Raw genomic sequence first — 13,257 nt, 5'->3', positions numbered from 1 at the left:
CCTGTCACTTCTCTGTCCAGCCCCAGTAACTACGCGGTGTAAATAAGGTGTGTAAACGTTCTCTAGGTCAATGTTCGTTCAACCCAGAGCAATTCGTCTTCAAGTCCTACTGCATACAATTTCCTGTCAGCCTAACCGACTCCTCTATACTCCCGGGTGCTTCCCTGGAACCAGGAAACAGGGATGTCCCCCACCTCTGAAGCCTGCCCAGTGAAGGAAAAATGGGGTGGGAAAGCAGAGATTGTGTGGGGTGAGGAGGTGAGACTGAAAAGAGAGCCAGGAGGAGGGTGGTGGGGAGAATGGAGGTGCACGGACGTGGTGTGGAGTTAAGAAAAGGGTACAGATTGGGACACTGGGATATAGGATGCGGGTGAAAGGACAGGAGGGGCAGTGGGAAGGGTGAGGGCGCTGGGGTTGCGGAGGGAGTGCAGGAAGAAGGGGATCCCGTAGGAAGAAGTGGGAATCCTCCTCATTGAGAGGTCTGTGCGTCGCCCTGGGCCAGGGAGTCCAAGTTTCCAGCAGTCGCTTCTCCGGGAGGCACCTCCTAGGCTCGGAGTCGGGATCCCGGGAGGGAGCTACTAGCCAGCGAACCGTGGAGGGGGCGGAGAAGTGGGAATCCGCAGCCTGGGATTGGCCAGCGCTCCGCGGGTCGGTGACGCGAGGCAGGCGGGCCCCTTTGTGACGTCACAATCAGCTGTTTGAACGTTCTAATTTGTGCCGTGAGCCCAGCAACAGCGGCTGCTCAGACTCAAAGCACCGCGGGCGAGCGCAGCAACCCGGAGCTTCCGACCAGTATTCCCGCCGCCTCCTCGCCCAGCCCCCGCGATGCGTTCCGGCCTGTGATAACCCGCGAACCCTGGGACGCCCTGCCTCACAACTACCTCAGCACCACCTCCGCCCGCCGCACCGCCCCCGCTCCCAGGTGAGTTCCCACCAGCTTTGGCCAGGGGGATCCCGCGCCCCCAGCTCCCGGTCTTTGTCTGTCTCGGCCGGCAGCCGCCGGGGCTGTTTTCTCGTTTCCAGATTGGCTGCCGCACACCCGGTAGACCATGACGTTTAGATATTTGCATATGACATTGAGACGTCACCAAGGCCGGCCCCGCCCCCTCTTCCCCCCGCGCCTCGGGTCATCTGTCCTCCGATGACCCGTCGGGCGTTGGGTCGCGGCTGGGCTCGTGGGTGAGAAACACTTAAAGGCTGCGGGACCAGAGGGTCCTTGGTAGTTTCCTGGGCTATTCTAGGGGTTGGGGTCAAGCCTCTGATCCCCTATTTTCTCCTTGCGACTTGAGAGGTTGCGACGGCGCTACTGGGTCTAGGTTGGGGGTGGGGTTGTCGTTAGGAGTTCAGGAGCAGCCTAGAGCTTCAGCTCCAGATCGTTAGGGGCAGCGCCAGATGGTGGTGGAATCCCCTCCCTCTGGCTCCAGGCTCTGCAACCATGGGACTAACGTAATAACATCCTCCTAATCCCTGACATGTGTGCAGCGACTTAGCTGATGTCACTCCCAGCCCTTAAACGAGGGGTCTTAGACCCCATTTCATGGAAGGGGAAACTAAGGCCCAGAGAGGGGAAGTGGCTTACTTGAGGTCATGTAGCCAATTAAGAGTTGTGCCTACCTAGTGAGTGGCAGATGCCTTAGCCATGGACACATACCTAGTAGGAGCTCATTACAAGTAACAAGTTACATACCCTCCTTTCACTGGACCAGGAGTCCCATCCCAGCCTGGGCTTTGCTCAAGGGTGGGTTGGGGAGACGTGGCTTGGGGCTCAAGGGCTATTCCAGGCACAGCTGCTATAGTTATTAAAGGGAATGGTTCTCCCTAGAGCAGAGCTGGGAATGTGAGAACCAGGAAGCTGGCAGAGCTGGGAAAGAAAAATCCTGGGAGCCTCCCCCAAGTGGTTATGAGAGGGGACGGGCACTGGGTGGCTGGTACTGCTGTCACTTCTGGCTCTGTCACTGACTTGCTGTGTGACCTCAGGCAGGGGGCTTCCCTGCTCCAAGCCTCCTTTTCCTCAGTGTTTGTAATTTGAGGAGGTCCAGACTCTGGTACACAGTGGGTGCAATGGTAAATGCATGATGAATCTTGGTGCCAGGAACCCCTTTTATAGCTGGACAAACAGGCTCTGAGAATCAGTGACTTGTTCAAGGTCTGACTCTTATCTGACTTCCTCGTCTCCCCTGCATCATTATATTTTTGGGGATAGCTAACTGAGGGGTTCCTGACTCTGTACACTCTAAACTGGATGCTCAGTGATCTGGGGCTAGGCCTGCTCTGCCACCATCTAGCTGTGTCTTTGGATAGACTTATGTTCTCAGATCCTCAGGTTGTAAAATGGGCTATGTGAATATCATGGTCCCTGAAACATCTCTTAACTTCCTTTTAATTTTCTCAGTGAAGCAGCAGGTCCTTGGATAGAGGGTGTGCCTCACCAAGGCCCCAATCTTCCCTTCCTTCAGAAGGGGCCAAACTCTCTGAATTTTTGTTAACTGAGTCACTAACTCCCTATGGTTACAGATGGGCTGGGATATGTGGCTTGTGCTGGGCAGGCACTAGTTGGGGGTGGCCCAAACTTTCATAATCCCTGAAGATATCCCACCAGGGAAGCCAGCACCCAGGGAGCAGCACTTCCTTCTGGATTCCACTGTGGGTCAGCAAATGTGGAAATACTCTCAGGGTAAAGAGCTTAGGTGACAAGCATACTCAGGGAATGGGAGCAGTAGCAACAACCATAGAAATACTCCAGGTGGGTTAGCAGTCTCCGGGGAATGGAAATGTGGACATGACCCCACAGGGTGTTCTATAGGAAGTGTGGAAATATCCTTAGAGGTGACAAGTGGCTCAGTAGCAAAACTTGGCTATCTTTGGGGACCGATGTGGAGAGGGGGACTGGCCAGCAGCCCTAGCTCAGGTCTAGTCCTGAGGTGGGCCTGGTGTTTCCTTTCCTAAAGCAGGGGATCTCTTTCCTCATCTTCGCCCAGGGAAGGACAGATTGAGGGCTTGAGTCCTGGTCCAACCCTCAGTCCTCATCCTAAGGGCTCCTGGGGTCTGATAGCTCCCTCCCTCCATCATCACCTCCCACTGACCTGCTGTCTGCCTGGGGCCAGGCAACCTGATCTAGCCAGGGATGCTGCCTTTGAGCAGGAGCTTGTGAAGGGGGGGGTGGGGTGGGGGGGACTGTGGGAATAGGATCTTCATCTGAGAGACAGTTGAGGCGTGTGTGATCACATGGTGAGATGGTAGCTGTTCTGTGGGATTTCTGCTAGCTAGCACTTTTCAAGCCACACAGGCTCAGTATTGGTTCTTAGTCTCTAGGGTAAAGGACTGCTGTTTAGGAGATCATGATGAAAACCAAGGTTCTTCTTATTAGAAAAATACACATGGACCATGGTCCCAGGCCATTAAGTTAAATATGCCTAATCCAGACAGACACCCAGCAAAGGCAATGGAATATATAGTGATCTGGAATCTGACTGCATGGGTTAGAATCCTACCTCTGTCTTACTAGCTGTGAGATTTTGGGAAAATTATCTTGCCTCTCTGAGCCTCAGTTTCTTCACCTGTAAAAGAGGGGAAATAATTATACCCACTTCCTAGAGCTGTGAGGATTACATGAGGTAATATAGGTAAAGTGCTTAGTATAGTACTTGGCACATGAATGTTAGCTACATGATGATGATAAATAATCACAATATTGGGCAATTTCTTCCTTGCTTGGAGAACTTCTGTTTACCCTCGAAGGTCCAGGTTGGATGTCCAATACTCTGGAGACCTTCTCTGACAGAGTCTGGTCATATATATCACTTCTTCCATGTCCCTGGAGCATGTAATAATATTAGTAATAACTAGGTGATTATTGAATGCTTACTCTGTACCCAGGTCCTGTTCTCAGCACTTTTGTTTAGCTCATTTAATTCTTATGAGAACCCAGAAGAGGATACTATTATTAGCTCACTTCATTCTTATAAGGAGAGGAGGATACTATTATTTGTGTGTGTGTGTGTGTGTGTGTACTTTTTTAATATATATTTTTATTTAAGTATAATCAGTTTACAATGTTGTGTCAATTTCTGGTGTATAGCACAATGCTTCAGTCATACATGAACATACATATATTTGCCTATTATTATTGCCATTTGGTAGATGAGAATATTAAAGCACAGGTAAATTAAATAACTTCCTAAGGTCATACAGAAAAGAGAAAAGCCTGAAAGTAGACTGACCTACCAGAAAACACACACACACACAGAGCAAAGCTTTCCTGCACATCCTTATTGTACTCTTCTCACTGCCCTAGGGGTGGGGGATGGAGGGGGGGTGGTGGTATCCCCTGGCAGGAGTGGCGGTAGACCAGTCTGTGGTGGCTCTGACTTCTCTCTACACCTCCCAGGTTCTTGCACTGCCATAGGGCACCCCACCCAGGCCTCCTCACGCCCCTACCATGTTCCAGCGTCTCACTAGCCTCTTCTTCAGCACCCCGGTGCCCCCCGAGGACCCCGACTACCCCCAAGCCTTTGTCTCCGAGGAGGATGAAGTGGATGGCTGGCTCATCATCGACCTGCCAGGTAAGGCCTGAGTTGGGAGCTAAGACTGACTCCTGGGTCTTTGAAGTCATCATTAGGACAAGTGGCTGAGCAGCCAAGAAGGGAGATGCTAGGAGACTGAGGAGTTCCCTCAGGAAAAGTTCCCTCACTTTTCCCAGGTTTACTGGGTAAAGTGGCGGTGAGGCAGTGACATTGGAGGTGGGGTAACAGGGTCCCATCCCCTGCAAGCCAGGGCCATATCCTGTTGGTAACTGTTGGAGCTCACACCTCACGCACCCTAGGGCAGCAGGTTGAAGCTGTGGGTGCTCTGTGGGTGCGGCGGGCAGCGCTTTGGGTCTGACTAACGATGCCTTTTCTCTCCCTGCCCCGCTGTGTCCGATGTGTGTGTGTGTGTCCCTCCTTGCTGTGCCCTCTCCTCTGCATGGCTCCCCCTCCTGTACCTCGCAGACAGCTTCATCGCTCCACCCAGCCCCGGGGCCGCTCCTTCCCCCATGGGCCGCCCTCCGCCTGCGCCCTCCTTGATGGATGAGAGCTGGTTTGTTACCCCTCCCGCCTGTTTTACTGCAGAGGGGCCCGGACTCGGGCCTGCGCGCCTCCAGAGCAGCCCTCTGGAAGACCTCCTCATCGAGCACCCCAGCATGTCCGTTTACGTCACCGGCAGCACCATAGTGCTGGAACCTGGGCCCCCTCCCCCGCACCCTGATGCTGCCCTGCCTGACGAAGACCTTAGTGATAGGTGAGCAGGCTGTGGGCAGAGTCTGGAGGCCTTGAGAGTGGTATCTTGGAGGCTAGGGTCCTGCTTTGGAAAGTGAGCCCTAGAGCCCTCCTGGCACTGCTGGGGCTTGCCTTTGGGGCAAAGGACAGGGCCCATGGACCAGAAGGGAGCGAGGCCTGAGGGTAAAGAGGAGGGGATTTGAGAGAGGGAGACTCTTGGCTTCGTGGCCTGGGTCAGGCTTGAAAGAAAAAGTTTAGAGGCTTGGGACCAGTAGAGGCTGGAGGGGCAAGGCCGGAGTACTGAGGCAGGTTGGGGTAGGGTTCAAGAGGCTCATACAGAATGCCAGGGCTGAACTGAAAGTTGGAGCCGAGCCTTCCCTGGGGCCTGGTTTACCTGTCATAGGGGCTAGAACCGAGGAGGCATCCCTAGGTTGGCTTAGAGGAAGGGCTGGTACCCACAAGAAGGTCACTTGGCGCTCCTCTGTGGGGACATCGTGCCAGGGCGAGGGTGCCCGCACAGGGTGGGAGGTGCCAGCGCTCCCTTCCGTGTCCCCCACCCTCTTGTCCAGCCCTGACCTGCTTGCTCTGTCCCCGCAGGGAGTTGGCGCCTGCTCGCCGTGAGCCCCGGGCCCTGCATCATGCCGCTGCCCCGCTGCCAGCGCGGGCGGTACTGCTGGAGAAGCCTGGCCAGGTGCGGCGGTTGCAGCGGGCCCGGCAGCGGGCCGAGCGCCACGCGCTGAGCGCCAAGGTGGTGCAACGGCAGAACCGTGCCCGTGAGTGCCGTCCGCGCCGGCCCAAACACCAGGGCAGCTTTGTGTACCAGCCGTGCCAGCGCCAGTTCAACTACTAAGCCGCCGGCCATGCCACAAACCGCTCGCCGACTCCTGACTCCTATCCAGCGCCTATGCCGCAGCCAGTGTGCTGTTCGAGGGTCGCCTGCAGCCCACTTTGGGCTGAACACTACAACCTTCCTCCTTCTTCAGTATGCGAGGTTGGGTGATAGCCTCTCTCTCTCTCTCCCGGACTCCATTTTCCCATCTCTGATCCTCTAATCCACCTCCAAACCTCTTCCCTGCCCTTCGCCCTCCCATGTTCTGGCCCCCATGCTCAGCATCTAATCCTCCATCTCCCCCACCACTGACACTCCATCTTTCCTTCTCTGGTCCCCATCCCAATCTCTGCGCTGACATTCTCCTCCATCGCTGCCCTCCACTCTTCTACTTCTAGTCCAGTCTTATTTCTGACAGTCTCTTTTTTCCCGTCCGAGATCTGGCTCATTCCCTACCTTCAATTCCCACTTTATAAGCCTCATCCTATCTCATGTTTGGCACTATGTTCACTCCTGCTCCCTTATTACTCATTCCTAGTAATTCTCCCACTGATACTAAAGCATTCTGCCTTTTCTCTCCCCCTTCCCTCTCCTCTGGGGGCTGGGCTCCTTGGAGTTGCTTAGGAATGGAAAGGTAAAGTATGTGAAAAGGACTGTGAGATGTGAGTTAGAGGGAGAAGGTGGAGGGAATCTAGGAAAAGAGGCAACCTATTGGAAACGTAGACAGGACAGACAGGTTGAGAAGCTGTGCGGAACAGGGCACCATGGGGGCTGGCACTGTGCTTGCTCAGAGAGGCTAAGCCCTGCTCTCAAGAGCCTGGAAACTGCTCCCACTTCCCTTTCCTATAATCTCAGATCCCAAACCTCTTCTTGAAATCAGCCCCTCTGCAGGCCCCTGTATCTGAAGGGCTTAGTTAGAACCTTGCTGCCCTATCCCCAACATGTCAACCCAGGACTAAAGGCTGGGCAAGGCCCTACCATCCTGGACATCTGTTCACATGCCCAAGGTGCTAGAACTAGCTTAGGGGAGATGAAGGCCAGAGCGATTCTAGACAGGGGAAGGACACACCCCAGAATAAGAATGCAGAGGAATGGTGCTGGGGAGGACAAGCTGTGGGGTGAAACCATTCCAAGACTGACAGCTCAGTCTTCATCTTGCCTCTGGCCTTGTATTTCACACTCTGCCCAGGATGGCTAATAAACACTCCTGGGTAGGAGGCCAGGAGCCCCACTGCCCCAATTCCCAAATAGTCCCTTACCAGATTCAGGGCCTTTAGGAAGCCTCTCTTCATTTTCTGTCCCAGGGCTCTTTTCCTTTCTAGTCTGCTGGGGAGAAACAGGTACCCTATGGTGCCCTTTCCCTTCCCTTCTCCTCCAGTAAGTAACAGAAGGTGGGAACCTGAATTCCTAGGTGAGGCAAAGGGGACAGGGCAGCCAGCTTTCCCCTTCTCATGGTGGGATTGAATTTTGGGCTCAGACACCAGCAAAAGCCTCTTGGGATGCCCCGAGTTGCTTCCCTTTCCCTCTAACTGTCCTTTTCAAGTGTGTGCTCTTTTTCCTGAAACTTTTAAGATTTCCTGCTACATACTAATGTAAGTCTTCCCCCTCACTCCAATTTCTAGGTTTCTAGGCCTCACAGCCAACCTGAGGTCTGGAGAAAGCTTTGCAATTCCATGAGGGCAAAGGCAGCTGCCCTCCCTGACCCCATAACCCTAAGCCCCGTGTCAGGTGTGTAGATAAGGTAGTGGGTAGCCCCATGGATGCTGGGATAGGGACAGAGGAAGCCCTGTTGGGGTCTCCTATCCAAGGGAGTAAGCCAAATTTATACTAAAAGCAGATCAAAGTCCCCAAGCCAGTCCACAAGGGCCCCAGTAGTTGACAGCCTTGCTCCTCTCCCCAAGGTTCTCCTTCAGTTACAACCTAGTCCTTTTTATTCCAGCTAATTCTTGGTTACTTCACAGCCAGCTTAGGGTCTTCAGCACTTCCAAGAGCTGAAACTCCTTCCAACTCTTCCTTCCTACTCCTTCACTACCAGCTGGAGCCTGGGTTAAGTTCTAGGCAGTGCTCATGATCCTTCCAGAGGAGGAAGAGTGAGTTATAGGGCATTTGGCTCAAATTTCAAAAGGCCCCTATCCTACTCATATTTCTGGAGGCTCTTGTAGTTCTAGAACCCTCCAACATCATCACCCGGCTGGTTGCAAGGCTCGTATGTTTTCATACTTTCTTATAGATTCTGTAGCATTTGAGTGTGGCAATATTTTAATTGTGTATAGATTTCTATGACGCTACACTACTCAGTCTCCTGCTAGTCTGACTCCTGAAGCATCACACCTCATCATACTGTATTGACTGTGTATGTGCCTTTCACCTTGAGTATGCTTCAGGATTTTTTTTTTAACCACAGAACTTGAATACATGAGGGAACCAGAATTCACAAAGTCCTATGCAACATTAGACAGGCGGGGGTTAGAGAGTCTGTCTTGACTGATGTTTCCCTGGAGAAGTTTGTTCCAGGTTGTGAGTATTAATTAATGTCAATACTACCAGCACTTTGCCAAAACTGAGTATTTCAGAGGGACCCCTGTTGCTAGAGTGAGTCCCAGTTACATCAAAAGACAACTTCCAGTAATCCCCCCAATACACGAGTGCTCTCTTCAAGCTGGGTGTCATTTTCAGCCTTTGCCAATCTGGCCCCAGCAGGGTAGCACATGTGTATGAATGGAGTTTGCTGCTGTTTTGGAGTATGCCTGCTCCTTGGCCCCCACCTGGAACCCCGATTAATTTGCTCTGACTCATAATATTAGGTGCAATAAGGACACCACCAGAGCTCTTGGATGACTCCTAAGATCTATGTGGCTTTATGTGAGGGGACTGAATGCAGACATACCATACATAGCCCCTTTTATCTTCCCTCTTGCCCTGCCACTTGGTTCCAAATGGAACCAAGCTGGCTGTATCCCTCTTGGGTGTTTTGTTGTTGTTGTTGATACTGGCTGAAATGAGACTCTGGTTGACCATGTTGTGACATGCTGACAGACTCAAGGACACAACACCTCAGCCTGGTCAAGTGGCACGTCTGTGTATGTGTGTAACAGGATTCTGACTGTTAGACTGTAATGTTATTCCTCTATGGGAGAAAAAAAATTAATATAAAGAAAAACAAATAAAAATCTATTTAAAGCACATTATGCTTTTTTTCCTGAGTACAGCTGAAGTAGGAGAAGCACTTTGTAATCTCAAACACAGTACTGGCATAGGTTGTTTGTGTCACATAGGGAAGGTAGAGGGTAGATATGCTTGCTGGCAACAGAGCCAGACAATGTGGGGTCTGACTCATAAATGAGAGAATCCTTATAATGCAAGACACATTTTAAAAAATGAGAATAAGCATGAGAATCACTGATTCATCCTTTTGGTCTCAGGCATTGGGTTATGGAACAACTACAGGGGAAGGGATGGAGTGTCTAAGCTGTAGGAGACACAGCAGAAGGCTGAGGCCAAGACCAAGATAAGGACAGGACCCCAAGCACTAAAGTCCCCTAAAGGTTGGGGGTAGGGTAGGGGCAGAAGCAGCTGATTTGGAGACCACCATTTTTAAGGTAAGAATAGAGCCAGGAAAGGGAAAAACCTAGGCATGTTGATGAGAAGTCACCCCAAGCCAGATGCGGATGAGAAACAGGGCAGCCAAAGAATGGAACATAGATATCTCTGAAGCATACAACACAAAATGACCACTTTTATTTGGGAACTACCCCATCTAACCGTGGAGATGGACTGAAGGTGGAGACATGACCTAAACTGGGCTAGATTCTTGATGCTGTTACAGAGAATCTTGCTGGTCAGTATGGGCTTATCTCTTGGCTGGAGGAGTTGTAAACACAGCTGTTATGGAGCAATCCATCATACGTATGGAGAAGCGACGAATGAAGTAGAGAAAAAGTGCCATCTGGGTTGCTGATGGCTTCCTGTCTTTAGAAAATCTTGGGTGGCCTTTGATCCTAAGTTAATTCTGTTATTTGCAACCAAAAGAAATTTGACCAATGTATATCAAAGTGCTGGTACAGTGCTGAAAAGGGCTAGTGTCTTCCAAGCCCAGAATGAGTTGAGTGAACAAGTATGTGCATTTTCCTCAACTTGCCAGGTAGTCATCTCAGGTGCAGTAAGGACAAGATGGGATTCTAATTCATAAAGAAGGCTGTTTCTGTTCATTTATGGTCCAGAGAAAGAGCTTGCTATCCCAATAATCCTTTACCAATAACATACATTTATGTTCTAGGACAATGACATTTATTTAACACATTCAGTATTTCACATTGTACAAATCCTTAGATTCTCTTTATTCACTGGTCCATTTCTACAACAAATACATCCAAAACACTATATAATAAAATTATTTACAACATTTCCAAATGAGAAGATTCCTCTTGCCCCACTACTGCTATTCACACACAGTACTTCCACAGCACAATACATTATTAGAAGATCTAAAAATGCTCACCCTGTACTCTAGGCTGCTTAGGAAATGTGAAAACTAATAACATAATCGCATTAGCTCCTCTCAATACATGGCAACATTTTAGAAACCCTGATCTTCATCTTGCAACACCAAAAGGGTTCAACAACTCTGCTTTCCCCATTGCACTTTATAAAACAGGTTGCAGGGACTAGGAAAAGGACCACATTATTAAAAATGACTAACTGTACAGAAATGAATTTTAAAAAGTCACAGCTCAAAATTGCTTTTTGTAAAATTCACACACATTTACAAATATCAAGTCGCCGTCCAGCTTGTTTACTTGGATTTTCTTCGCTTGGATTGCACCACACTGGTTATGTCTGTGGGGGGGAAGGAAGGACATGTTTAGCTGAGGCAAACAGTGCCTTTTAGGCAGTCCACAAGAACCACGGCTGACCTAAGTGGAACCGTTCTGGACTCTGAATCAGTTTAAGGGCCTCAAGAGAGGGTCTCAGACTTCTTGGCCTTATACACTAGGGCCTGGCGATAGGGGAAATGTGATACAGGTGGTAGGAGGTGAAGAAACATACATTGCTGGAAGAAGCGCCAGTGTGGGGAGAGCTTCCTTAGCTGGGCAATTAACTCCACAATCTCCATTACTGGTTCCCATCATTCAAGGAAATCATGGACAGACTGACAGTGATTTTGGTCATAAATCAGTAAGTGATGCTCCAAGCAAGAGAATAAATTATGCCAGAGTGTAAGAGGCAGTCTCTAGATTGATCCCCTTTGGAGCCAAGCCATTGTTCTGCAGTAAGGAACTCTTTTTGCCATGCTATAGTCAAAGTCTCTAAATAACAAGACATGACCTCTGGTCAGGAAGCAACTACTATGGCCTAGCCAGGTAATTATCAAGGCTGTGGATACACCTGTGTATGTATGGAAGGCATGGAAGCAACTCAGAGCAAGCCACAGGCTGCTCTGAGCCTAGGTGAGCCTGAGGGCTTCATGGAAGAGGTGAGAACTGAATATATCAGTGACAGGGCAACACTGACATAAAGGGGAAGGAGTGTGTTTTAATTCTTTAACTTTTTCTCGTATTATTCATGTCTTCAACCAATTTAATCTCATCCTATATTTAAACCATCTTTCTCAAAAACGTTTTCAACACAAAATTCTTCTACAGCAGGGTGCAATGAATAGCCTGAAGCTCTTCAACTGTAAACATTTCTTTAAAATCTCATATTGATTTTAAAAATTCACCTTCATTCTTCATGCTGCTCCATAATAGATATTTTAGATTTAAAATGAAAACAATGTTTAAGAATTATTTTCCATCAAGGACAAAAAAGTGCTTTCTGTTTAGCATATTAATGTGTAAGATGAATCAGATTTATCCATTTCCAGAAACTGGGCTGAATTTTCTGATGCTACATTCATGTTAGGTTCAGTATTCTAAGCAATTTTTCTTCTCTCTTGTAGTGTATCATATTTTGAGAACCCAGACTCAGAAATGCAGATGCAAAAGCAAAAATTTTACAGCTCTGTTAGCTATAGTAATTGCTAAGAAGTGAGGCTTGGATGACTTTCCCAAAGGTGGCCTGTGCAGTGATTTCAGGCTTCTGTTGGTGGAAATTTCAATACATACATCTTCTTGCTGGGAGATCATGATGCTTGTACCAGGTGGGTAGACTCAGTTTCTCTGATTTACTCATTAGTCTTCTGCTAATCAGAGGACAGTTAACCTGATAGGATGTTGATAATGGCGTTCTTTATTTTAATTCCATGTAAATAAACTGAGTCTCATATAGCTCACAACTCTCCAAAATCAACTCTTTATGTCCAACTTTCAAGCTTCATTTTCACTGTAGCAAATTTGTCATTTGCAGTAAAAACATACAGAGTTTTGTCTTGACCGAGTGTTCATCCTTAGAAAAATATGTTAATTAGGTCAACTTTGGGAACTTCTTCTTTGTTATGAAATGACAGATCAAGTGGTGTGTCTGAAAAACACACATGTGGCTGGGAAAAGTGGTAAGGAGGAGAGGGATAAGCAACCTCAGGCCTGCTCCTCCCCCGTTCCTTCCTTGCTTGTTCCCATCTGTCACTGCTCCGAAGCACCCAGTGATCTGGCAGCTGCCTCAGCTTCTGAGGATGAATCAATGAGTGGGGCCATGAGTAAACAAGTGATCTGTGCTAGAAACTGCAAAAAAAAAAAAAAACCTGAAAATACTTTGACATACTGGGGCGACGGGTGGCAGTGGTGGCATAGGGTGTACTTTTGTATTTCTATGAAGAAAAAAACTGATTTTGAAGTCTCTATCAACTTCCCTGAATAAATCTAGCCAATCTGGGTCATAGAGCAAAGTTACTTTTGATATTTTTATAAATCTGAGAAGAGGAAGAGTCTTTTTCATTTTTTGTGGTTCAATTTTATACTCCCTCCAAAATGTTACCACCTTTACCATTCCACTAAACACAGTAAGAGAATCTAGAGGCGAACTCTTTAAGGTTAGGAATTCTAGGGAAGTAATGTAGCGGGTGAAGGTACATTCAGGATGTGCATAAAGCCTGCTCCTTAAGGCTGCCTAATTTATCTGACTGCATAATCCCACTTCCAAGCCCCCACAATCAATACCATACTGGCAAAAAAAAAAAAAAAAGTATTGTTGAAAACTTATCAGTTTTCTTAACCATCAAGGATTTTACAAATTAGT

At 48.9% G+C, this 13,257-nt stretch overlaps 2 protein-coding genes across 12 annotated transcripts in view; one reads left to right on the top strand and one right to left on the bottom strand.

The window, feature by feature from the left end:
- The first annotated feature begins 703 nt into the window (after positions 1 to 703).
- TP53INP2 (tumor protein p53 inducible nuclear protein 2) lies at positions 704 to 9,267 on the top strand. Of its 3 annotated transcripts, none has more exons than XM_010975151.3 (4): positions 704 to 922; positions 4,388 to 4,562; positions 5,109 to 5,277; positions 5,853 to 9,267. In XM_010975151.3, exons 2-4 carry the CDS (start codon positions 4,439 to 4,441, stop codon positions 6,103 to 6,105), a joined length of 546 nt encoding a protein of 181 aa, XP_010973453.2. In that variant the 5' UTR covers positions 704 to 922; positions 4,388 to 4,438; the 3' UTR covers positions 6,106 to 9,267. The 3 variants fall into 3 exon arrangements, with proteins under 3 accessions (XP_010973453.2, XP_010973451.2, XP_064331820.1); XM_010975149.3 differs by having other exon boundaries at positions 706 to 922; positions 4,989 to 5,277; XM_064475750.1 differs by lacking the exon at positions 704 to 922 and adding an exon at positions 1,082 to 1,179 and having other exon boundaries at positions 4,989 to 5,277.
- Positions 9,268 to 10,348: 1,081 nt separating this feature from the next.
- Positions 10,349 to 13,257, bottom strand: part of NCOA6 (nuclear receptor coactivator 6) — an 86,090-nt gene continuing 83,181 nt past the window's right edge. For 8 of the 9 annotated variants that reach the window (XM_064475749.1, XM_031433947.2, XM_031433949.2 and 5 more), the window contains one exon: positions 10,349 to 10,920. In XM_064475749.1, coding sequence (XP_064331819.1) covers positions 10,877 to 10,920 — 44 coding nt within the window. In that variant the 3' untranslated portion in view covers positions 10,349 to 10,876. The other variant, XM_064475745.1, reaches the window with a different exon arrangement.

This window comes from Camelus dromedarius, chromosome 18 (genome assembly GCF_036321535.1).
Source record: "Camelus dromedarius isolate mCamDro1 chromosome 18, mCamDro1.pat, whole genome shotgun sequence".
Lineage (NCBI taxonomy): Eukaryota > Metazoa > Chordata > Mammalia > Artiodactyla > Camelidae > Camelus > Camelus dromedarius.
Note: the sequence above shows the minus strand (reverse complement) of the source record. Positions and strands in the feature narration are given on the sequence as shown.

Coding starts and splice junctions, on each gene's coding strand:
- TP53INP2 (XM_010975149.3), top strand. CDS start 4,439: ATGTTCCAGCGTCTCACTAGCCTCTTCTTCAGCACCCCGGTGCCCCCC. Junction 4,563..4,988: donor GCTCATCATCGACCTGCCAG/GTAAGGCCTGAG, acceptor TGTACCTCGCAG/ACAGCTTCATCGCTCCACCC. Junction 5,278..5,852: donor GACGAAGACCTTAGTGATAG/GTGAGCAGGCTG, acceptor CTGTCCCCGCAG/GGAGTTGGCGCCTGCTCGCC.